Source organism: Poecilia latipinna, unplaced genomic scaffold (genome assembly GCF_001443285.1).
Source record: "Poecilia latipinna isolate Pla-1442-1.1 unplaced genomic scaffold, P_latipinna-1.0 Scaffold2981, whole genome shotgun sequence".
NCBI lineage: Eukaryota > Metazoa > Chordata > Actinopteri > Cyprinodontiformes > Poeciliidae > Poecilia > Poecilia latipinna.
In genome coordinates this window covers 7,335-29,217 of record NW_015115597.1, presented here as the reverse complement: position 1 = coordinate 29,217, position 21,883 = coordinate 7,335, and the positions used below count along the sequence as shown (strand labels likewise).

Sequence of the window (21,883 nt, the reverse complement as noted above, 5' to 3'; positions counted from 1 at the left end):
TTTCATCTTTTAATATTTTTAATATCAAAAAACGATTCCTACAAAACTAAAGGGCTTCTGAACGTGTTTGTTTTTCTTCGTGTCCAGCGATATGTTTCGTATTTGCAGTCATCTGTAGAGCGAAAGGACACAAGCAATAAAAATTTACCAAGCTCTCAGGAACACTCTGAGGGATAGAAATGTTTCTTCGTGAACCCAGCTGCTCTCACCCAACCCACTGAAATCCCGTTCACTTGCAGCACAGACACCGAGGGGGAGCGGGAGGAGGAGAAATGCTCCATGCATCCTCCTTTGTGCACAGGCTCTTCTTTCACTTTCACAAATATCGCTGGAGTTTCAGTTTGTGAAACTGTGTGACATCAGGAGAGCTGAGAGTCTTGAGTGAGTGGGATATGTGAAACATGGCTGTGCTGGTGTTGACTCAGCTGCTTAGTTTCTGTGGTCGGACTAATCATACCGCTAATTGAAAATAACCCTTTCAGAGCTCGATACCACAGGGATTATACTGAGGAAGTTTGCTCATTTCTGAATGAAGCCGGGGTTACAGAAGAAGTTCTAGCAAGGATTCTGATACTTTTTTTTTTTCCTTTTGGTTATATTTTCTCATTTTCTATCAGTGATTTTTTTTGTGTGTGTGTTTAGGAAAACCCGAGGTCTCAGCATGCAAGCTATCGCTGACACTCTCATTATTTGTCACTGAGAAGAAGACAGGGAAATCCAGGCTGGGACAACTGGGAAAATTAAGGTAGTAGACTAGAGGAGAGGGTGATTCCTAAACCTTGTTGTTTAGGTAATGCAAACATCCACAAATTTTCCAGCAGGAATTTTAATTTGACTCGGTCTTTTTTTTTTTTTTTTTTTTTTTAAAAAAGTGTGTTTTTCTCACCTCAACCTGCCATGTGAAAACATCGGTTTAAAAGATCTCTACTGCTGTAAAAGATAAAAAAAAAAAGAAAGAAAGAAAGAGCAGGCAGATACGCCTCAACATTCACCGCGTGATGCGTTCGGATGCGACAGTGATGTCCTCTGACGGCCGAGCACAACTACATCCCCGAACAACCGAACCAAAGCTTTCCTGCGTATGAATTATAGATGGACCCGGTCGAGCTGCCCTGCTCTCCTCTGAATAAGTAAATACGCTCTGGAAAATACTGCGAGCCCCGGCGTGACACTGTAGGCGTGTGTGTGTGTGTGTGTGTGTGGAGTCTTTTGGTGAATGTGCTCCAGAGGAGGAGGCAGATAAAAATGCAGGAAATAATGACAAGTGGGGTCATAGTCACCTTCCTTTCTCTAAACGGGGTGGGACGAAGAGGGAATAGAAGAACTGCAGGACGACTTTGAGCGGATGATATTTTACCCAGCGCCTGGGTTAAAGCGTGAGACGGGATGTGTCAATAAAATGCGGCGTCTTAAGATTGATGTAAAACTGATGTGAAGAGACTGAGTGCCATTTTGAGGTGCTGCAAAAACGCTGAAAAACCTCATACAAAAACATGTCGGGTCAAAGACTGTATCTGATCAAATACGTCCAGACGATCTGATCAGCGTAGAATTGTCAAAATTTCAACAATCAGATGGAAATAAGCATATGCTTTAGAAAACAGATGAATCTCGAATTTGTCCCAAAAGTTTGGCCTCTAATAAAAAAACACGCCAAATAAAACATTATAAAAACTAAAAAGCAGCAGCTTTTCTTTTCTGACTACTGTTAAGTTTAGACCTTCATCTTCAACTCTCTCATTCAGATTTAACACCTGTTAAAAGGGAAATTTTATTTTATGGGCTAAAGTTGTATGACTGTGTTGAACTTTGGTTTCTAAAGTCTTATGACTGAAGTGAAGGGCTATGATAGGTCTTTAAATTATTCATATGATTTCTGAGGGTTGCCAGTTTGATTCCCCACTTGGTCAAACTGAGTTATTGTGTTTCCTTGGCCAGGAAACCAACCTTGCCTGCTGGCGGAGGTCATTACCGAAGAAAGCCAACTTGCATCTGTCAGTGTGACAGAAGTGTGCGGATATGGTTATGAATGACTGAAGAAGAGCTTTGGAGTCCTCTGACTTGATAAAGTCCTGTACAAGTGCAGACCATTAACCATTTGAACCACTTTGATGGTCGCCTGACGTCTGCAGCTACAGGTTTTACATAAACAGAAGTCAGTTCTGTTGAGAAGCCAGTCTTGTCTTGTCCTTTGGGTGCAAAATATACGTTTTGAACTCTGTAAGTCAGCTGACATTCTGACTGAATGCTTTCTGACACACTTTTTCACCAATTGTCATGTGAATTTTGAGTCAACTTTTAAAATGCTGCAAAAAAGACAAAAGGAAAATGAGAAGTTTCCATCTACTGGTTTGGAAGCGAATCAACCAGGCTACGAAAAGTGTAATTTCGTCACGGCTGTAATAAACAAAGGATCACACGTCTCAGGAACGTGGAGGGAAGTTTTCAGAAATGTGCTACTGGCCAAGTTGTACCTGATCTGCTGTGCTGTTACAAGTCGTGACATCGAAGTGAGGCAAACGTTCGCTACGTTAGGACTTATTTGGCAAAAGTGTTTTCATCTTCCCATAACTCTTTTATGGAATAAAACAGCAATAAAATGAGTGTAAAAATGTATTTGTGGAATTGAGAAAGTTATTTCAAACTTTGCTGTTTTTATCAATCTTTTCTAATGCGTTACTTCAAAATGTGCATAGGCCTACATTCATCTTGTAAGCATGGCTCCTCTTTGCTCTCATTTTATGCTAGATTTCTGTTAAACTTTAACTAAATTTTCTCAAGATGCCTTCCTTTACATGTGATTGTGAAGTTGTGTATATATATATATATATATATATATATATATATATATAGAGAGAGAGAGAGAGAGAGAGAGATATTAACATATAATTAGATCAGATGAGCATTAATTTACCTCTATGTACTGTTTTTTTTTATTTGTAATTTTTACATTCATATTTGTGGGGCTGCCAAGGGAAATCAGCAAGATGATGAATCTGATATGAATCTGATATGAATCTGATATGACACATCTTTTCCATTATGCAGAGAGATTAGTGTGCTTTGCTGTATTCATAATGTATTTTGATCTATATAAAGCAAAGGACACCATTTATTCCATACATGTAACCTTATTCTGACTAGTAGTTTTACACAAATCGCATGTTTTTGTATCATTTTTAAGAGGCCAGGATCAAAGATCCATCTTTCCCGTCTCTGTAAAACCTTCTCTGCTTGTTGCTACTGACCAGGTCGGCCACTGGCGACTTTTTGCGGTTCTGTTTCTCCACCTCCACCTGCATCTTGGCCATGGGCTTGGCCATGGCCAGGGCTAACTTCGCCTCGGCCTGCAGCTTCTTCTGCCGACTCAAAAAGTCCATGTCCTCCAGGGACTCCGAGTCGTCCTCCGTGGTGTCCCGGTCCGAGTAGGAGGAGCTCTGCTTGGACTGCGAAGGAAAGCATGCGGAAATGCCAGGAGGAAGGGAAAGCAAAAGTGAAAGAGAAGGCGAACGGAAAATGAAAGAGTGTGTGGGAAAACATGAGAGAGAGACAGAGAGAGTGAGACTACAAAGAGAAAAGCTGAAATGTACGCATTCCTGTCATCTGACTGTGTGAAAATATGAGCTTGGATATAAAAATAATTTCTCAAGCTTCATCAGTGTCGTGGGGCAGCCAAAAAATGAAGTGAAACCCACGTTTTACAGTCCTTTCAAGCAATTCCCTTTTTGTTTATCTGATCTAGTTAATGAGCAACAAAGAATTTCAGCAGGAGTTACCATGAAGCAACCAGAGTGCCAGTCATAGCTCTGATTCATAGTAAATATCTTACCTATTTCGCAGCTTTCATTCTCACTTGGTCTAAGTTTCTTTTCACACAATCTGGTCTTTGCTACTTTCATACTGTCAATGACATTTCAAATCAGTTTTCCTATTTTTGGACTCTGAAAAATAACACCAGAATAAAACAGTTGTGAAAGTATTGCACCTTCAACTTTTTCACAGCCATCAGTGGTGAGCACATTTTCCACTAATCCACTCTCTCGCACTAATAGCAGTAGCGTTTGCTTACTTTGAAAAAAATAAAAAAAATTCCCCCGAATTAATTTTTCCAGGTAAATAAAGTCTGATATGTGTGTTGGCGTTTTGGTTAACGTTTATATTGACGCTCTTATTTCAAAATGGGTGTTTGCTATTTTTCCCAATGACTTTATTTCAAACACAAGACACGAAGGAACAAAATGAAACATGAACGAGATATTAAAAGAAATTCAAAATATATATGAATTACAGAACATGTAAGTTATAATATTAAAATTAAATTGGTGCTTTGGTGTTGCAGTCTTTGAAAAGCAGATATAATTTCAACAGTTTTAGGATTTAAACTTGATTTGAAGGATGCTAGAATAGAGTCCTGATGTTAAAATCTGGAAATCAGGTTCTTGTTGCAGATGTTTGGAGGTGTGAATATGACATTTTATGTAAATTATACAAATGTTGGCAGCATAAAGTATCACTAAGATCACACATTACGACTAGAAACAGCTGTATTATTAGTGAATTAAATTTTTAAACGTTTTTTGATGATAAAGTTTGTCACATCCTTCCATGATATTCTTTTATAACAACAATCCCAAAACAGACACTCCTCAGTGATGCGGCGCAGCAAACATTGATTCTTGCGCCCAGAATGCATCGCTGCAGATCGACAGAGCAAACAGTCTTAAATCTACTGATGTCCTCCCTTCCTTCTGACCCAAACCCGGCTGTGGTCGGTTAGGCAAAATCAAAAAGTGCAGAACTCACAGGTGGAATTACAAATTTGACTCCTTTGAGGACAAATTACCATGTTGTTGCACATGTTGGGTCACTGAGACGTGATGGGTAGCAATATGGCTGAATTTGGAGCGTTAGCATTAGCTTCAGCTAAATACCTTGTTGGTTGTAGTTTTAGTGCAACTAATGTTTATGATTAGTGGAATAATGCTAGCACAACTAACTTCTTAGAAAGGAGTGCCCACCACTGAAAACCATGTATCGTTTTTCTTTAACTTTACAACTGTGCAACACTTTTCATTCAATCTACCAAAAGACGATTTAAATACACTGACGTTTAGGGCGATAATATTACAGTATGTGAAAATGCTTAAAGGCCAGGAGGACTTTTGCGCGGCGCTGTGTGCAGCCGTGCGTACCATGGGGGACAGCGGTGTGTCCAGGCTGGTCTCAGTCTTGCTGTCGTCCGCATCGCTGTCCTTGTCGCTGCCGCTGTCATTGACAAAACAGATCTGCAGGTTCATGCCGCTCTGCAGCCTGCGGGGGGACGAAAAGAGGACAGACGGACAGAGAACGACCCGTGAAATACAAACAGTGTTTGAGGAGTTCAGTCTAGTTCTTTGCCCCAGTAATAACAACAGCATTCGGAGTGCTGAGGACATGAGAGGAAAAGACAAACAGAAGCTGCTCCTTTTGCTGGACCAATAGTGCAGACTGGTTACAATTAAACAGGGCTTGTGTTTTTAATCATCCCTCTTGTTGTCTCCAATGCAGATCGATTCAGGAGGCCCCCAGTAGGTCCGATACAATCCGCTCAGATCCAGAGGCGAGGCGGTGTCGGTGGGGAGGTGGCGTTTGTGTCGCGGAAGGGCAGGATATCATTAGGGCGCAGATCCGCCCCACTGCTGATCAATAATCTGCTTATTCATTGCAGTAATTACAAGCAGGGGCCGATTGATTACGGCAAAGATCCATGCAGGTCCGCTTAAAACAGGACCCGAGTGGCTGACTGTTGTTTCAGAGGACAGCTTCAATTACCTAGACATATTTCTGGGCTCGAAATTTCTTCAAAGGCCAGACTAATGTGTCATTTACAGTATGGTCATGAGTTTCCTGTTTTTCGTCAACGCTAACAAACAGTTGCGAGAAATCCACATGATTCAAAGAGCAAGAAAAAAGCCGTGCACAGGAGTGTTTACTGGAGACTGGATTCCAGTAAGGCTCGGTGTCAGAGGTGGCAGCGCTGTGTGTGTGTGTGTGTGTGTGTGCATGTAGGTGTGTTCAAGGAAGTGAGAACCACAAAGGCCGATCAGACTTACTCACGCTGACACGCTCTGCTTTATGTCAGCTCACTGATCTGTGACGACTAATCTGAACTTTTAGAGTCAACCTTTCCTGATTGATTCTGCTCCTGAAAGTCACGACTGCCAAACCAGAGCCAGTAATTTCTTAAAAAAACAATAAAAAAACAAACAAACAAAAAAAAAAACACAGTGGTTTCCAATAATTAATCGCACGGCTGCTGAGCAGAGTAAAACCTCTAAGGTCTCACCGTGAGGACAGGCTGGGTTTGCCGCTCTTGCTGCAGCTCGTGTAGATGCCCGGGCCATCGTCGAAGAAACTGCCCAGGGCCAACTTCTGCCTGATTGACTCCCTCTCATTCTTCTGGGCCTGCAAGAAGACAAAATGCATAATTTAAGGTCATCGATCTGACAAATGGTAAGAGCAGAAACTTCAAAAAGAGACAGAGTTCAGGAATCATCCTCAGTACTTTAAAATCTGTTCCAGCTGCATGCACACACTGTTATCCTAAGTTCTTCCTTCCAGAACAAATCACTTCTATCAGCACATTAATCAAAGCAGACTTGTCTTAATTTGCAGTAAGGGGTCCAATGTCAAAGTGATACAAAGTGTGGAGTCAGCTGAAGAAATGAAAAAAAAACGGGGAGTGTGTATTTTATTCCCTCAGTTGGCCACCAGGTGGGGCTGTTGTTTTACTAAACTGCGATGAAAAAACGAACTTCCCACATGATTAGATCCACATATGACAGAGCAAAAGCATTTCATGTCTTCATTAAAGCCGCAAAAATCCCAGAACTTCAAAATAATTAACACGAACTTTGCTGTCTTGTCAAAAACAATCTTGAGTCCTCATCATTAATCTTCCACATGGCCAGAAAGGCCGAGGTTTTGTGTTTAGCGTCATGATTCTTTAGTCTTAAACAGATGGAAGAAGAGCATAAGTAAGCAAGCTGGCAAATAAACAAACTCCTGTTTCAAGCAAACTTGAAATAAATATCTACCTGATGTGACAGAAAAACTGCAGCAAAGGAATGAGAGTAACATGGACTTAATGTACAATCAGGTTGTTTACCTTCATGGGTTTGTCAATCTTTTTTATTTTCTGGTTCTGTTTATTAAGGTGCACATTATGCACCCTTAAATGTTGGCATCGAAAGTCGATGTACATTTCTCTGTTTTTTTATTTTAGTTGATCTAAAGCCAAGATGGCGCTGCATTGCACAACCGGCCGTCTGTCCCGCCTGCTTGGATTATTATTTGCTGCTGCCAAGATGTGTCCGCTCTGCTGAAGTGTGTGTGTGTGTGTGTGTGTGTGTGTGTGTGAGCGGACCGGATCATTCAGCAAACTCTACACGAAACGAACGTGAAGCCCACGCTGAACGTGTACGACGATGTTTGCACTTTTAAAATGAAGAAGCTTCTCCAGAACAAACCACTAACACTGGTTGGTCTCAAGTCTTTCTAATGAGATGTAACAGGAAGTGACACAAGTTTTGTATGGAGCACATGGCAACACAGTGCTGACCCTACCCCACCTGTTGCTGAGCACACTGCCAGTTGGATAGTAGAAAGAAAGCTCCTCTCTTTCAGCCCTTATTTACCAAACACAAAGCAGCAGGTGCGTAGTTATGGTGTGAAAACTTAAGGAGAATGTAAACCGTTTTTGAAAAGCTGTGAGCGGCGCGTCTGCTTGAGAATCTCAAACCAACCCACGCCTCACCCAGGACTTGTGTTTGTCTGATATGCTGTCACCATAGTGACACAGATTACGAGCCATTCCTTATATCTTTTCCTCACCTTCCAGTTCTTTATGATTCAATCACATCTGTTGTCTCAGCAACTGACTCATCATCACGCCCAGTTTCCCCCCTCACTCCACCAGGCTCCGGCCGCATCAGACCGTCATCCTGCTCGTTGCTCATCAAGTGGTTTATCACACCTTTTTCCTTTCTCCCGCTCCATCCCTCAGCTCCTTCCTTCCCTCCATCCTCTCCGCCCTCATTGTTTATACCTCTCCTGACAAATGAACGCAGGCGTTGTCAGACGGTTCTATCTCCAAGGACAAAATTACCATAATCCCACTCCACACGAGAGTCGAAAACACACTCTCGGCACATACACAGCGCTGGATCGAAGAGCGGACCTGACTGCTGCTGCTCCTTTGTGTTTCCGTATAAAAGATTGCCCAGCTAATGACGAACATCCTCGAAGGTTACCAGTGGTTTGCCTCAGAGGCCCAACAAAGGCCTGCGTGGTAAAGCGGAGGTCAAACACTCTTCTCTACACAGGAATAACTCAAACCGACAACTGGAAAACCAACAGTGTCTGTGCTGGACAGCGGCTTCGAGCAAAGCTGAAACCTGGAAGAGAAACATTGGCTCAGTCTTCCTTGGTTTTCCGTTACGTTCATAAATGAGGGTAGAGAAAAGACTAAAATGAAGCCTGGCTTATGTAAAACCTTACAAACAACTCTTTACACTGAGAGGTTTGGCATGAAATGAAAAAAATGTAGATCCTTCACTGTCACATGATCAATCCCACTCCCATCCCCTTCAGAAACACAAATAGCAACAAATACATTTTAAATAATGTTCTCCAGGTTTGACTTCGGGTTTAAATGAAAAGAGCCAGAAAGAATTTAACACTTTTCATTAAAAAAAAAAAAAAAGATTTCCAGTTGCTTGGGAAATTCCTGGGATCCATTAGATTTACATTTTCAAGATGCATGCGGTGGGAGACGAGAATCCTGGAAAGAATGAGTGACAACCCCAAACGCCTCCCTCAGCCTCCCGGCCTCCGGCACCACAGCCATCCAAATTAGATCAGGAGGAACAAAAGTGGGCTAATTTGTGTTTTTCCTCAAGTTCACGAAGCAATTTCCTCTGCTGACAAAGCCCCGTTGACAAAGACAGTTCCCCCTCCCCTCCAACATCCAGCCACAGGTCCGGAGGTTGATCCAGGCTTGGCGCTGGATGACACGGTGCTCGATTTAAGGCCGTCGAATCTTCTCTCAAAATCTGTATTGAAAATGTGGGATGAATTGAAACATCTGTGCCCTTCCCCAAAAAAGAAGAGCAGCCTCCTTCAGCGCACAAAAACTACTAGATTTACAATCCTTGATCATCAGGTTACTAACTCAGGTTAATTGCATCTGGATATATAAAAATTTTTTTTCTTACAATTTCCAAATTCTTCCTTGATACATTTTCATTTGACTTCTTTTTTATATTTTTCATAACATTCCTTACAAAATACTCTTCCTGTTTGCTGCACAATGGGGGCTTTCAGCAGCTGAGATCTAACTCCTAGGCTCAGGACATGAGCCCACTGTTAACACACAATCACACACACACACACACACACACACACGCACACAGCACATACACCAGGTTATTTAAGCTCACAAATGGCTTTTAAAGTGTAAAAAGAAGCCCAATGTTCTATGCTTTGACAGAGTGTACTTGGAGCTCATAAGACCTTTCCTATAAGAAATTCGTTTTCCAAAAAGTTGTACAAAAACCTGTGGTGCTTTTAGTCAAAACTTGTCAACCATTTAAAAAGGCAAATATAAAACCAAACAGCATTGGAGACTTGCTAGACACAGACAAAAATGAGGCTTCAGGTAATTTTACACCAGCAGAACGTCATCAAAAGAGAAATACGACGGGGAATATTCAACATCTGTTAAAGATTCAATGAGACCCAAACTGTAGCAAGCGCAAGTAAACATTTTTACTTTAATCACGTTAGGTGGCCATGTTGGATTTGAAATCAAGAAGCACAAACAAAATGCTTGACTTGGAATGTCGACATCAAGGGCTCCTTCTGTTTATTTTGCATAAAATTTAAGAGAAAAAATTGCAGCACCAGGGCATTTTGATTTTCTTTTTTGGTCTTTATCAGTAAAAGAGACAAAAAGTACAAGTCTTGTTGAATTAATATTTATAAAAATGCCTGTAATATGGTAATATGGTGCTATTTCATAGCCTTAGTTTTTACTGAAATGGTATTTTTTTCCAAAAAGTTTGAGAATCAGTGATTGACAGAATCCACCTTGCCGAATGTTCGCCTTGCCGAATGCTTTTATTTGGAGTTGCAAATAAAAGCAGTCGTAGAAATGCCTTGCTCACATGTTTCTCCAGCTGGAACAGAAAGATGTTGCAGAGATCTCAGCGTTACAGATTGGAGGTCACGATCTCTTTAGTTTGAGTCCTTTGACTGTGTGGGAACATTCTGGAAGTTCTACAGATGTTTCCAAGGGGCTGAATTTGAAGAAATACGCCTTCATGGAAATATCATCCGAGGCCACGAGAAAAGAAAATCTCACCATCTGTGAGATGCTTAGGAATGCTGGTAAAGACAGGAGGAGCCTGCAGCAGGTGTGGTTCGGTTCAGCCTTGAATACATTCAAGGTGTCAACGCAAACATTTCAAAACAGCAAACTGTGAAAAACTTAATGAATAATTCAACTAGTTTTCTCCCTGACAGTATTTCTTTTTTTAAAAGGGTAATTACAGAACGGTATTCATAAAACAATACACACTTAAAGTGGAGACGCCAGCACTTCTGTTCAGCCTATCTCTGTGTGTGTGTGTGTGTGTGTGTGTGTGTGTGTGTGTGTGTGTGTGTGTGTCTCCCTCCTCTTGTTATCTGAGACCTGTCTTTCTAGGCTGCACAGCATTCCATCCCAGATAAGGGACCCAACCTTTGGCCCCCTCTTCCAGTTCAGCTGCAGGTCAGTGCAAGGCTGCTCCTGTCACTCAGCTCGGAAAAGAACAACTCCCTGAATGGTGGCGGAGGCGGCCGGGGGGCACCGGGGGCAGGGATGCTAGCAGAAAAGAAGCTTGAATCGGGTCTAGCCATGACAATGGGTCTGTGAGTCACATGTGGGGTTTCTGTCCATGAGGCGGTTCAGACTGAGCAAAGGAATGCTGGTTTGTTTCTCCAAAGAAAAGGGGAGATTAAGGAATAAAAGCCCGGTTACTCACAGAGTTGTGTCATACTGCTGGACCAAATATGCAAACTCTTTGATGCCCATATTTTAGTCTTGGCTGCACTACTCCTGATATGTTTTCAGAATTTTGTCAAATATTCTGTGACTGCCAGGTGAGTCTATCTCCAGTCTGCAACGGTCAGAGTTCAGCATGCTTCTGATCCGACATGTCATCAAGTTCTTGTGCTAATCTATAAGATTCCAACCAAAAACATTTCACTGTGCCAGTAGGTGGTGATAGTGACGTCAACAACAACAACAACAACAACAACAACAACAACAACGTCCAAAACAAAGCGATCTCGAGGATGTTTTTGAGCCTGACTTATGCTTCCCATTTTGCTTTCAACCACAAACATTTTCAGCTTGCAATCAGAGTCGGGACAAAGCCAAATACGAAGGAAAAAAAAATGTGTGAAGGTGACCTCTGCATCACTATTTCTAAAAATCTTTGTATAAACAGTAAACACTCTTAGGGAACAAAGCGAGGATTTAAAGCTCAGTTTTTCCCCATCAAAAGCAGCATGTACGTGGGCAAGACACACAAGCACAGCAGGAAATCTCCATTTTTTTTTTTAAACACAAAACACAACAAACCATGAAAGCATTCACTTTGAAGCTTTCCTTGGTAGTTAAGCTTAGCGTAAAAAAACTGACAACCATAGCTACTGTCAGAAGTTTGAAGCTTAATAATTACAAATAAACTATGTTCTCTAGATGACACAGATATTCCACCAAGTTTTAGAAACCTGTGCTTAAAGAACAACAATGCTTTCCCTGTGGTTCAAAGTCCTTTTAGGACGAGATGAAATAAAACAAATTAGCTCATATTACTCATTCTTGTTTTAAAACTTCCTGCCAATTCAATAAAAATGTCCCTTTTTACTCAAGATTATGTCACTACGAGAATCTAAAACTTGCATAATGCAGTGGGAGTAAATAGAAATGCTCAACTTTCTCTTAGCTGGAAGCAAAACATTTTTGATGGCTTGCGATCAATGTGAGGTTGTTAGTGTGAGGTTGTTTGGGACTTTTTCGACTGATGTTGATCAATATCCCACAGGAGACCTGAACTCCTGATTTTCTGTTCAGCCGCTACAGCAACATTCAATGTTAGTTAACTAGCATATAGCCAATTAGCACACCAATAAACAAAGTAATGCTCTGGCTACGTTCAAACCATGCTGCCATACTGCTTTGTCATTAGTATTTAATGTTAAAGGAATAAAATAAGTGAAATTCACAAACATTACTGAAGCAGAAGGAGATTTGGGAAACCATCTGTTTCTTTAAATGAGATTCCAGAAACATCCAGTGATGATGTTAATGTTTTATTGTGTGATGTAAATGTGTCTTCAAAGTTATACTAAGACCAAACACAATTCTTCTAAATAAAATAAAAAGTTTCTAGGAGTAGCTTCTAGAAATGTCAAGAATGTTGTTTGAAAATGGTTCATTCCTGTTAAATAAATCCTAAACCTTTCAGTTATTGATGAACATCTGATTCACTGAACACGAAACAAAGCAAACCCGTCCCTTTACCTCTTTGTAGTCGTCACTGAGGTAGATGACAGACGCCTGACTGATGACATCGTCTCCACCGTCCATTTTATCCAGCGCCTTCCTCACCTCATCCCTTCTTCACTTCCCTCCCCAAACACAGGCTGGATTTCTTCAGACCGGCTCCAGACTTTCAGCCCAGTAGGAGTGCTACCAGAATCCCACAAGATTCAAAACCGAAGCCAGAAACTTTTCTCCTGTCCCCGATGCCTTCTCCTCTGACATGCTGTTCCTCTTTTCTCTCCACTCAACCTTTTCCCGCAGGACCGGGAAGGCGAAGGTAAGGCCCCGCTGGACCCTCCCTACCTTCCACCCTCTGCTCGGGGTCTGGCCTCTCACAGTCCAGGGACAGACAGAGAGGAGGAGAAACTCACACACTGGTGGGTTTTTCTCTCTCTCTCTCTCTGACGGGGGGACAGCAGCTGGAGAAAGAGACACTTGCACGATGGGCTCTAGATAGCAACTGCGTGTTTTTTTTAAGTGCATGCCGGTGTCTCCTGTAAACCTCTCTGAGACATGAACCTCTTGCTATCTGAGCCAACCCGCACTCCTAAGACTTGTGTCCGTAAGAGCAAGCAAGCCTCCATGTCTGAGGCAAAATGAACGCAAAATTGTGTGAACATGCAACAGAGAGGATAGTGTGCTCCCTTTCTGCCAAGGTAAAAATAGAGCCTCGTCTGGACTCCAAAGCCAACAGCCCCACAGCTCCGGCCAGCTAAATAAACCCTGACTGAGCACAATGGACCATTAGTCTGGCACACACACACACACACATACACACTCTTTCTCTTTCTCTCTCACACACAAGGGGATTGCTTGTGCTCTGTATCAGAGATGTATTCCCAGTCTGAGCTCTCCATGGTGTGTGCTGACCTCATCTTTGTAAAAAATGTGAGCGACCTGTGACTCACGTATTCACCGCAGCCGGCCAGACGGAAAACGATAACATATGGCTGCAGATTCAGAAATCATGCTATGTCAACAGGTTACACTGACAAAAACCCCCCCAAAAAAACTAAACATGGGAGGCAGGATAAGGAAGCGGGAAACTATAATCGAGGGGAAGTAAAAGTAAGAGGAGTAATCCACATGCAGTTAAACAGGGTATGTAAATGTTTAAAGTGTCGTAATTAGGCTGAGAATTAGCTCTGTTCTGCAATTTAATTACTTTTATTATGTGGGATTGTAAAATTTATTTTTAAACAGCAGCTTACAAACCTTTTTGTTAACCAATAAACTTAATCAATCCTAACAGAGTCGCCTGTACTGACTGGAAATGCATCCAGAGAGCTGACCGATTTTCTCTTTATCACTTTTCATCAGTAATAGGGAATTCAAATCCTGAAAAGTCGTATTCTTTTCTGTCCACTGAATGCATCAAAACTCACACCAGATCTCACACCGGCTGCAGACCAGAAAACTTTCAGCTCGTCTTGCTCTGACTATTGATGTGCCTGTGGCAAACTAAAAAAAAAAAAAAAAATCAGGTATGGAAAAAGAAATGTCAGTCTCAGAACCTTAATTCCTCCAGGTTCTGGAGGTTTTATGTTTTTAACTTAATTAGAAAGAGGTAAACTGATATGAAGCCAAGTTCATCAGATAAAAGGAAGGCGGACCTTTCAACCTGTGTCTGTTATGAATCATCCTGGTTTGCAAATGTTAGCAGAGTTAAGGTAGGAGTTTACAATCTGAAGGGAAAACATCTGCAGTATCCAGATGCAAAAGATGGTAAAATTTCAGCTCTAAATTATTCTACCTTTGTTTTAAAATAGCAGTAAAAGCCTGGCTTCCTGGATTCACTCTGTCTGAATTAAAGAGTGACGACACTGCTGGTTATGATATAGCTACTTCATAACAACTTACTGCTGCAGGGCTAGAAAATAATATTTTGAATGCTTTTATTTACAGATCGTGTGATATCAAGAGTTTGCTAGAATTGGTATCAGAAGGACAGACTTTAAAAAAAATCAAGAGATTGAAAATGGTTCAGAAAACTCACATCAGTGCTTCTCCATTCCAGTCAGTCGACTCAAACAAAAGGCACAAAGTAACCGAGTTTAATCACATTTTCCACATCCAACTGCTACGCTTTCATTCACACTGAATCATACAAAAAAGTAGCGTCTCTCATGGGTCTCTCATAGAGATCTTGGATAAGAAATGAACCAGAGAGAAAAGAAAAAAAAGTGGGGCAAAAGGAGGGATGATAAGACAGAGAAAAGAACGAAAAAAGCTGCCACTGAAATAGACAAACATGACTGACTTTGGTAGTTTTCTTTCCGAGACGGAATGGATGACTAATATTTGAGAAAGGGGGACTCAAAACATAACAAACCCGGGGAAGAATTTGCCTGGAAATGTTGAGAAAAAAAATCAAATAACAAAAACGTGAGTTTAAGTGACAAACAAACAAACAAAAAAATTGAATTGATGTAATTAAATGCTGACTTCCTGGGATAAAAGGTAGAATCTGGTTCAAAGTCTCCCTGCTGTCTGAATTTACCCCAGAAAACTGACGATCCAGACGACACACAAACACACACACCCATGAAATCAGTGTTTTCTGCGAGCGGGGGTTGCCTGGGTGGGGCAGAATCATCCCCACCCGATGTTCTGCTTCATTACTGAGGCTGACTTCATGGTGAAGATGAAGTCACCACTGATACAAAGGAGGCTGGAAAGGAAGAAGTTCTCCACGTACACGCGTCAGCGGGGCGTGACGGGAATCTTCAAGCAGATACCGACTGGAAGCGAGCCTCAACAGGACCGCAGGTCGAGGCCGCTTTTCCGTGATGGCCTGACTGCTGGGTCAGCTGAGAGAGAGGGAGAATCAAAGTAAGTTCGCGCACAGAACGGCTTATTGTTCCAAGTGAACAGAGGGCGACTGTGGGAGACGGTTCCTGGCACCTCCTGTAAGCCTCCGATCCAAGGCTGGTGGCGTTATTAGTGCGTCTTTGTGTTCGTCTGCAGCTATATTTGTGAGAACGAGCTTCGCTTCCAGAATGAGGATATTTTGGTTTTCACTTCCGACACATTTTCTAAGGCATAGCTGAAGGTTAGCTGTACCCATGTGAGGATACAAGTCAAATCAGACCAGACCCGTCCCTCTGTTTTTGCATGCAGGCTGCTAGCTGTCGGCTCTCTGCTTCTGAGTGCCTGTATGCCTGACTCAGACATGCGAAAGGAAAAGCAGAGACTCTTGAATGCTTCTTCTTCGTTCAGCAGGGGGAGGGGGAGAGCTGGCGCTGCTGTCCAAGTAGTCTGGCGAGAGTTTCTCCATGGTGATGCTTCGTGTTTCAAACAAATTGGGCTGTGAAAGGAGCACAGGGTGGCCCGTCGGGAAGGCCTGTAGCTCACACAGAGGCCCGCGTTTGAAGGGGACTCCTGCAAATTATGTAATATTAGCCCAGAGAAGAAATGTTGAATGGTAAAACAATGACCTTCATCACACTGCACTAAAATAAGAAACAGCTATGGACAAAAGCAATGCTTTCCAGTCTTGACTATGTAAACAGTGGCAGTGGCTGAAGAGTGAAATATAAAAAGTGTAAAGAAATGTGAGCATTTACTGTTTGAATTTGTTGAGTTTAGGAGAATTTCTAATGCCAGTGAAAAAATGAACAGAACTATATCAAATATTTCAGGTTAGATTCATGCGGACAGAATCTACCTCTTGTGAAGCAGCTTGGTCTCATAAATAGACTTTTCTTTGCTTTGCTGCAGACAACATCTACAGGCGCTGCCATGTTGAAATTCTGACTTTTTAACTGGAACGTTGTTACCTTGAGTCTGATGTCAAATCCATGTTCCTAATTATGACTTCCCAGGTAAATGAAATGCAGCATCACTAATCTGGACCCTAAATCACAGGCTGGCATGGAGTCAAAAGGCAATACTCTTACTAAGGTGAAACGGCTTAAAAAATAACATGCAGTTTGTTGGTGAGGATGTCAATTCCAAGCTAGCTACCTGAGCTAACCAGCTAGCATCACCTTGTATAAACTCCAAGTGTTACTCTATGAAGAGTAGAACCGCAAAAAGAAATTTGGTGCAACAAGAACTTAAAAACTTTACATTTAACGGCTGTTTATTCTACATCTATGCATTAAAATCCTAGCAAGCATAAATAAATGCTACAGACAACATGATAGCAGTAACAATTTTAATGTTTTATTTTTGCTGCATTGGGAATAATTCTTGTGTTGCTCTTTTAAGTAAAACTCTAAATCAATCAACTTAGATTAGAAATGATTAATCTCACAGTGAAATAGGGCTCAAGACTGTCTTTAGAGCAATATTCTATGTAAAGTCACCCCAAGTTAAGATATATAACAAACTACAAACGTGCTCTGTTCATCAAATGTGATCTTCCAGGAGAACATCCTGCATCTTCTGCTCCTCTTAGTTTGTTATTTGTCAGGCTAAACCTCATATAGACTTACACTGGAAAACTCTCTCAGCCCTATCCATCACACTGTATGAGCTTGTCAACATAAACAAAACGTAACAACAAAGACCCAATGCCATGCATGATTCAGCGTTCCCTCAGAGCGCCTACAGAGTCAGCGTGCTGCCAGGACCGCACCAGCCTGTGAGGACACACTGTGGCCAAACGCATAAATCTCTCCATCAGCGCTCACACCCCTGGCGCTGCTGCAGCTGTTGACAGTAACACAGCTCTGCGAGGCTTGGAGATTTTTTTTCTGCGAGAGTGAGAGAACAAGATTATAAACGTCTTAGCAACCTACTTTTTATTTTTTATTTTTACCGACTTAAATGCTTAATTAAGTGAAGTAGATCTGTTATTTTCATGTTCTGATGATGAACTTCTTTCTTTCTATAACTTTTTTTTTAGGCTCTGGTGGCAAGAGTTTAGATTTATGGCCCACCCTCAGTGGAGATTGGACCAATCACACATCCCAAGAAGAGTTGTACTTGACTCACCCTGTGGTTACAAAAAGTGACAAAATGGAGCTGTAATATGTTAAACAAAAGCTAAAAATGAGAGACGTCACACTGCTTAAATAAATGGTGGTCTACAAATAAAAGCAGTAAAACCAATTATAATAATATGTTGGGTTTACTTTGGGCTTATAATAGTCGGGTCAGATTGGGCTCTGACACAATGTCTACGGGCGTGGACGGATTTGTTAGGCCAGATCTCAACTCTACTAGGCCAATGCTGAACAATGAATAAACAGGAAGTAGGGAGGAGAGAGACAGGAAGCAGGAAATGGCCTGAGATCGGAAGTCGAACCCAGGACGACTGCATTGAGAACTACAGCCTCGACCAACTGAGCCACCCAATCATCCAATTTCTACTTATTCTTCAGCAGCAAAATCGATGGATAATTTTAAGAAACTATGAGTCAGACCTATGCTTCAGCAGCCTTCCGAAACTGTCACATAACCACCAACTCTTTCAGACACCGAGAGCCTAAAAACACTGTGAGCCGTCTGTAGAAACAGGGGAATATTCTGTGTTACTTTGCCTTTTCTTTGCTCTTTTCTTCACTGCATCAAAGGCTATAGAGAAACAAATGTAGAACCACACCTTATTCAAATCAGGACGGGAAGAAACAATGCGGAGACTCAGAGCGGAGACTCCCTTCAGACGTGGGCCGTCCCAGGAGACCACCGGAGGAGAAAACGGCTACAACACCTTCTCCGACCTCCTCCATTCAACACTTTATCTAATTACGTCTTGACCATTGTAGCTCTTCATTACGCTAATTCCCTCTCCTGCGTTGTCATTGCCCTTTGCATCTTTCCGTCCCCGCGGCGGCTCTGTGTTTTACATATAAGCGAGGGGCTCTGCCTGGCCTGGTTGCCAGGATACGGGGTCTAATTGAGGGGTCTCCAGAGAGTAGCTGTTATCAGAGCCTGAACCCTCTGTTCCTGTCACCGCCCTCATGCTTTCTCTTTTTGGCTCTGTTTCTCTTATATTTCCACCCACGCATCAAGCACACAGTGTTAGACGTCTTTCTGACATCTTCAAGCTTTTTTAGACTCGTATATCGAACTGATGTTGACAGAATCTTTTTATCCTTATCTGCTTCCACTGTAGTTCCCTCAAAGAGTTGGACATCAGTTTAATTTCTTGCTTTGCTCCCTTTGCTTTTGGGGTTTGTGGATGAATTTCCTGTTGCTCGCTTTATCTGCCCGTTTCATCTGCCGTCTATCCGTTTGTGCTTCCACTGGTTATCTGCTGCTCCATTTCTCTTCGATCCCACCGTCTTTTCTGTCACTCTGCCGAGCCGTTATCTACCACAGAACATGGCACGGAGTCCTTAGCCGGCATCGTAGCTGCTTTCCAACACACACAAGTCTAGATTCACATTCCTGACAAGCGAATTCATTGGTTGAAGAAGCATTGATGCCGTGTTTTCCTATTCCTGTGTGCTGACGATGAAATGATTTGTCAGCCGCTAAGACAGTCAGTCTAAAATAACTTAAAACTTCCTTCTGCCAATCTGCCAAGATTCATCTCTGCCAGCCGCAATAATTCTAAGTAGTGGATGCAACTTATACTCTAGTAACGTCTCTCTGACTGGACGTTACTTTCTGCAATCAGTAATCTGGCTGGAGCGTTATCTGTATTTAGGATTTCTCAGGTTTTCAAGAATAAAGTCAGAGGAAGCATGAAAGGTAGAAATAACTCCTAAAAATTTTTTTTCTACAGATGCTCATTAGCTAACATGCTTTTTCTGTCACCAAGCTGTGTTGAACCTTTAGTCAAATCTGTTAATTTAATTGCGGAGCTGTTTAGCGGCGACTGCTCTCTCGAACACACACAGTGTGATGTCGCCTCTGTTCTTAACTTAACTAGTTAATGATCAGTTGAAGGAAGGATTATTAATGCTCCTTCATAGTTACATCAAATAAATATGATTCATCTGACAATCTAACAGGTTTACTAAAGTTCTATAAAAATGTTATTTATATTGAACGGAAAATATGTAAAAAATATATATATATATTTTGTGACACTTACAGATGTGTCAAAAGCCCAGAATCTTGTTGCTAAAAAGTTCAATGATCATCTTATCAAGGAAAAAAATTGGAGCTCTTAAATCACAACTGGCTAAAAATCTATTTCTACATGACAGAGAGCTGCAAAATTGGCGATCGGTGCTTCTCAAAGTTATAATTTAGACTTTTTGTTACGAAGTTTCATGTTGATGAAACACCGAACACGCATTCGTCTCTCTAAAACTCTCCCACATCAAAGAAGCTCCATATTCCTTATTCAGTGCTTCTTCCCCAGGCATATTCTGCTCATTTTCTTGCCTTTCATCCACCTCTCTGTTCGTTCTTACTCTCCATCTCCACTGCAATGCAGATTTTTCTTCCCTTTATGGAAAGCCACAGCCAGGATGCAGAATGCTAAATTTCTCCCACTTTTCTGTTAAGATATAATGGAAGATGCACCCGCAGAATCACACACATACACACACACACACACGCACATCAGGAAAGCCTTTTCAAGCAACAACTGCATGTTTTCTTCACTAGTTTTAGAAATATGTGAACCTGCCACACTATGGGTTACATTTTTTTTCTAAAAATGTTAACAAATCCAGAGTTTTTACACACTCGGAAAGTTGCAGGCATCATGCCTGGACTGACGAGGCTGTATGGAAGAGGACGTGAATGGGAGGTAAGGCATTATTCCCATGAGTCAAGTGCTCTCTTAGCAACCAGCCAGACATCGGATTCACAACACAATCACGTAAGACGAGGCAAAAGAAAAACTCCCACACGGTCTCTTGCAGAGACACACATGTGCAACAATCGCCCTGTCTAAATGTTGCATTCAAAGCATTGAGGTACAAATATTTACAAATATTTAAAACTTGCACAAAAAAGTCAGTAACAACAGGATATACATAGAGAGAGAATCCCAAGGAAGCATATAAATTTCAGCAGTTTTTCCTCTGAGGACTACCTTGTAAGAACAGTTTTCCTGGTGGACCATCCTTCACAGCATCCTAGAATGGGGCTGGCTGAGCTGGAAGGAGCAGGAGCGAGACTGGGATGAAATTCCCAGCCCTGCAGCGGTATTCCAAAGGGAAGAGGGGGGAGAGGTCCCAATGAGTCCTGGATCAGAACTAACAGGGCGGTGGAAAATTAAAAAAAAGTCCACAGCTTGTGCCCGGCCTCGAGTCAGGCAAGTCTTCACCCACCCTCTGCTCTGAATCGTTGCTTGTTATCTGCTCTGTTTTTTAAGAGGAAGGAAAAAAAAAAAAAGGGTAGGGTTTGATCTGCTTCCCGAACGCTGAAAAAGAAGGAGGGGCGTGAGAGACGGGAGGAGGAGGGGTGAGAGAATGGGAGAGAGGCTTAGAGAGCGAGAGAGATAGAGGAGAGCTTGGTTTTCTCTCTCTGCTTTGGACTGAAAAGAGGGAGGAGTTGTGTTGAGCTGAGTGTAAGCGGAGCTGGCCGGTTGGGGAGAGGGGACCGCGGAGATGGGAACGGAGGGGGCGGCGTGGGCCAGAGCTGGGACGCTGTCCGGCATTTAATGTGGAGCCACGCCAGAGGTGGAGAGACAAGGAAGGGCAGAGGACTGACTTTCATTCCTCAGTCCTGCACCATCATCATCAGAATGAGAATATAACACGGGTATCGACAGAAGTTTACATTTTCATAAGAAAGTCTGTAAAAATGCTAAATATCAAAAGCAGGTGTCCAAAAATAGCATATAGCCAAAGTTTTTATACATTAAAAACTACAAAGATCTCCACGTCACTAATGTTATCTGTATATTTCTGTTTCCTGAAATTGTGGGTCATGAATGGAAATGCGTCGACTGTGCAACTTCTCTTCATTGTTTGTCTTGTTGTAGGACTATAATCCCTCGGCAGCAGATGGCCGCTCTATAATCCACATCAAAACTACTCAGATAATTCCTCTCTTCCCCGTCTATTCATTACTCAGTTCAGACATCTTTTCATTACTTGGAAAAATCCATGTTGTCGTTTTCCTTGTTTGTGTACTAAATAAACATTCCAAGCATTTTTACCGCTGTGTACAAAGATAAACTAACTAACTGAACACAAAACTTTAAAAAGCATCTAGCTAGAAATACACGCAAGAATCAGCTGATGATGGACCACTAAAAAATATATATGTAAAATCATATTTTCTAGTTTGTAAATTTACCATGACCTTAGTACTACCAGATCAGAACTGCAACACTGTTCGGTGTGGATGTTACTGATGAAAGAAGATTCGACGTTAGCCATTTTCAGTTACAGT

At 41.9% G+C, this 21,883-nt stretch overlaps 1 protein-coding gene and 1 long non-coding RNA gene across 3 annotated transcripts in view; one reads left to right on the top strand and one right to left on the bottom strand.

The window, feature by feature from the left end:
- Positions 1 to 20,914, bottom strand: part of LOC106939781 (schwannomin-interacting protein 1) — a 28,185-nt gene extending 7,271 nt beyond the window's left edge. The window contains exons 1-4 of one of the 2 annotated variants that reach the window (XM_015022324.1): positions 20,577 to 20,914; positions 6,326 to 6,444; positions 5,193 to 5,310; positions 3,249 to 3,446 (exon numbers count right to left, since the gene is read on the bottom strand). In XM_015022324.1, the coding sequence (XP_014877810.1) occupies positions 3,249 to 3,446; positions 5,193 to 5,310; positions 6,326 to 6,444; positions 20,577 to 20,606 (465 nt within the window). In that variant the 5' untranslated portion in view covers positions 20,607 to 20,914. Of the gene's footprint in view, positions 1 to 3,248; positions 3,447 to 5,192; positions 5,311 to 6,325; positions 6,445 to 12,610; positions 12,705 to 20,576 lie in introns of those variants that run through there. The other variant, XM_015022323.1, reaches the window with a different exon arrangement.
- LOC106939783 (uncharacterized) lies at positions 13,072 to 17,689 on the top strand. Its single transcript, XR_001422912.1, has 2 exons — positions 13,072 to 15,463; positions 17,484 to 17,689. It is a non-coding gene; the product is annotated as an uncharacterized LOC106939783 (long non-coding RNA).
- Positions 20,915 to 21,883: the final 969 nt, after the last annotated feature.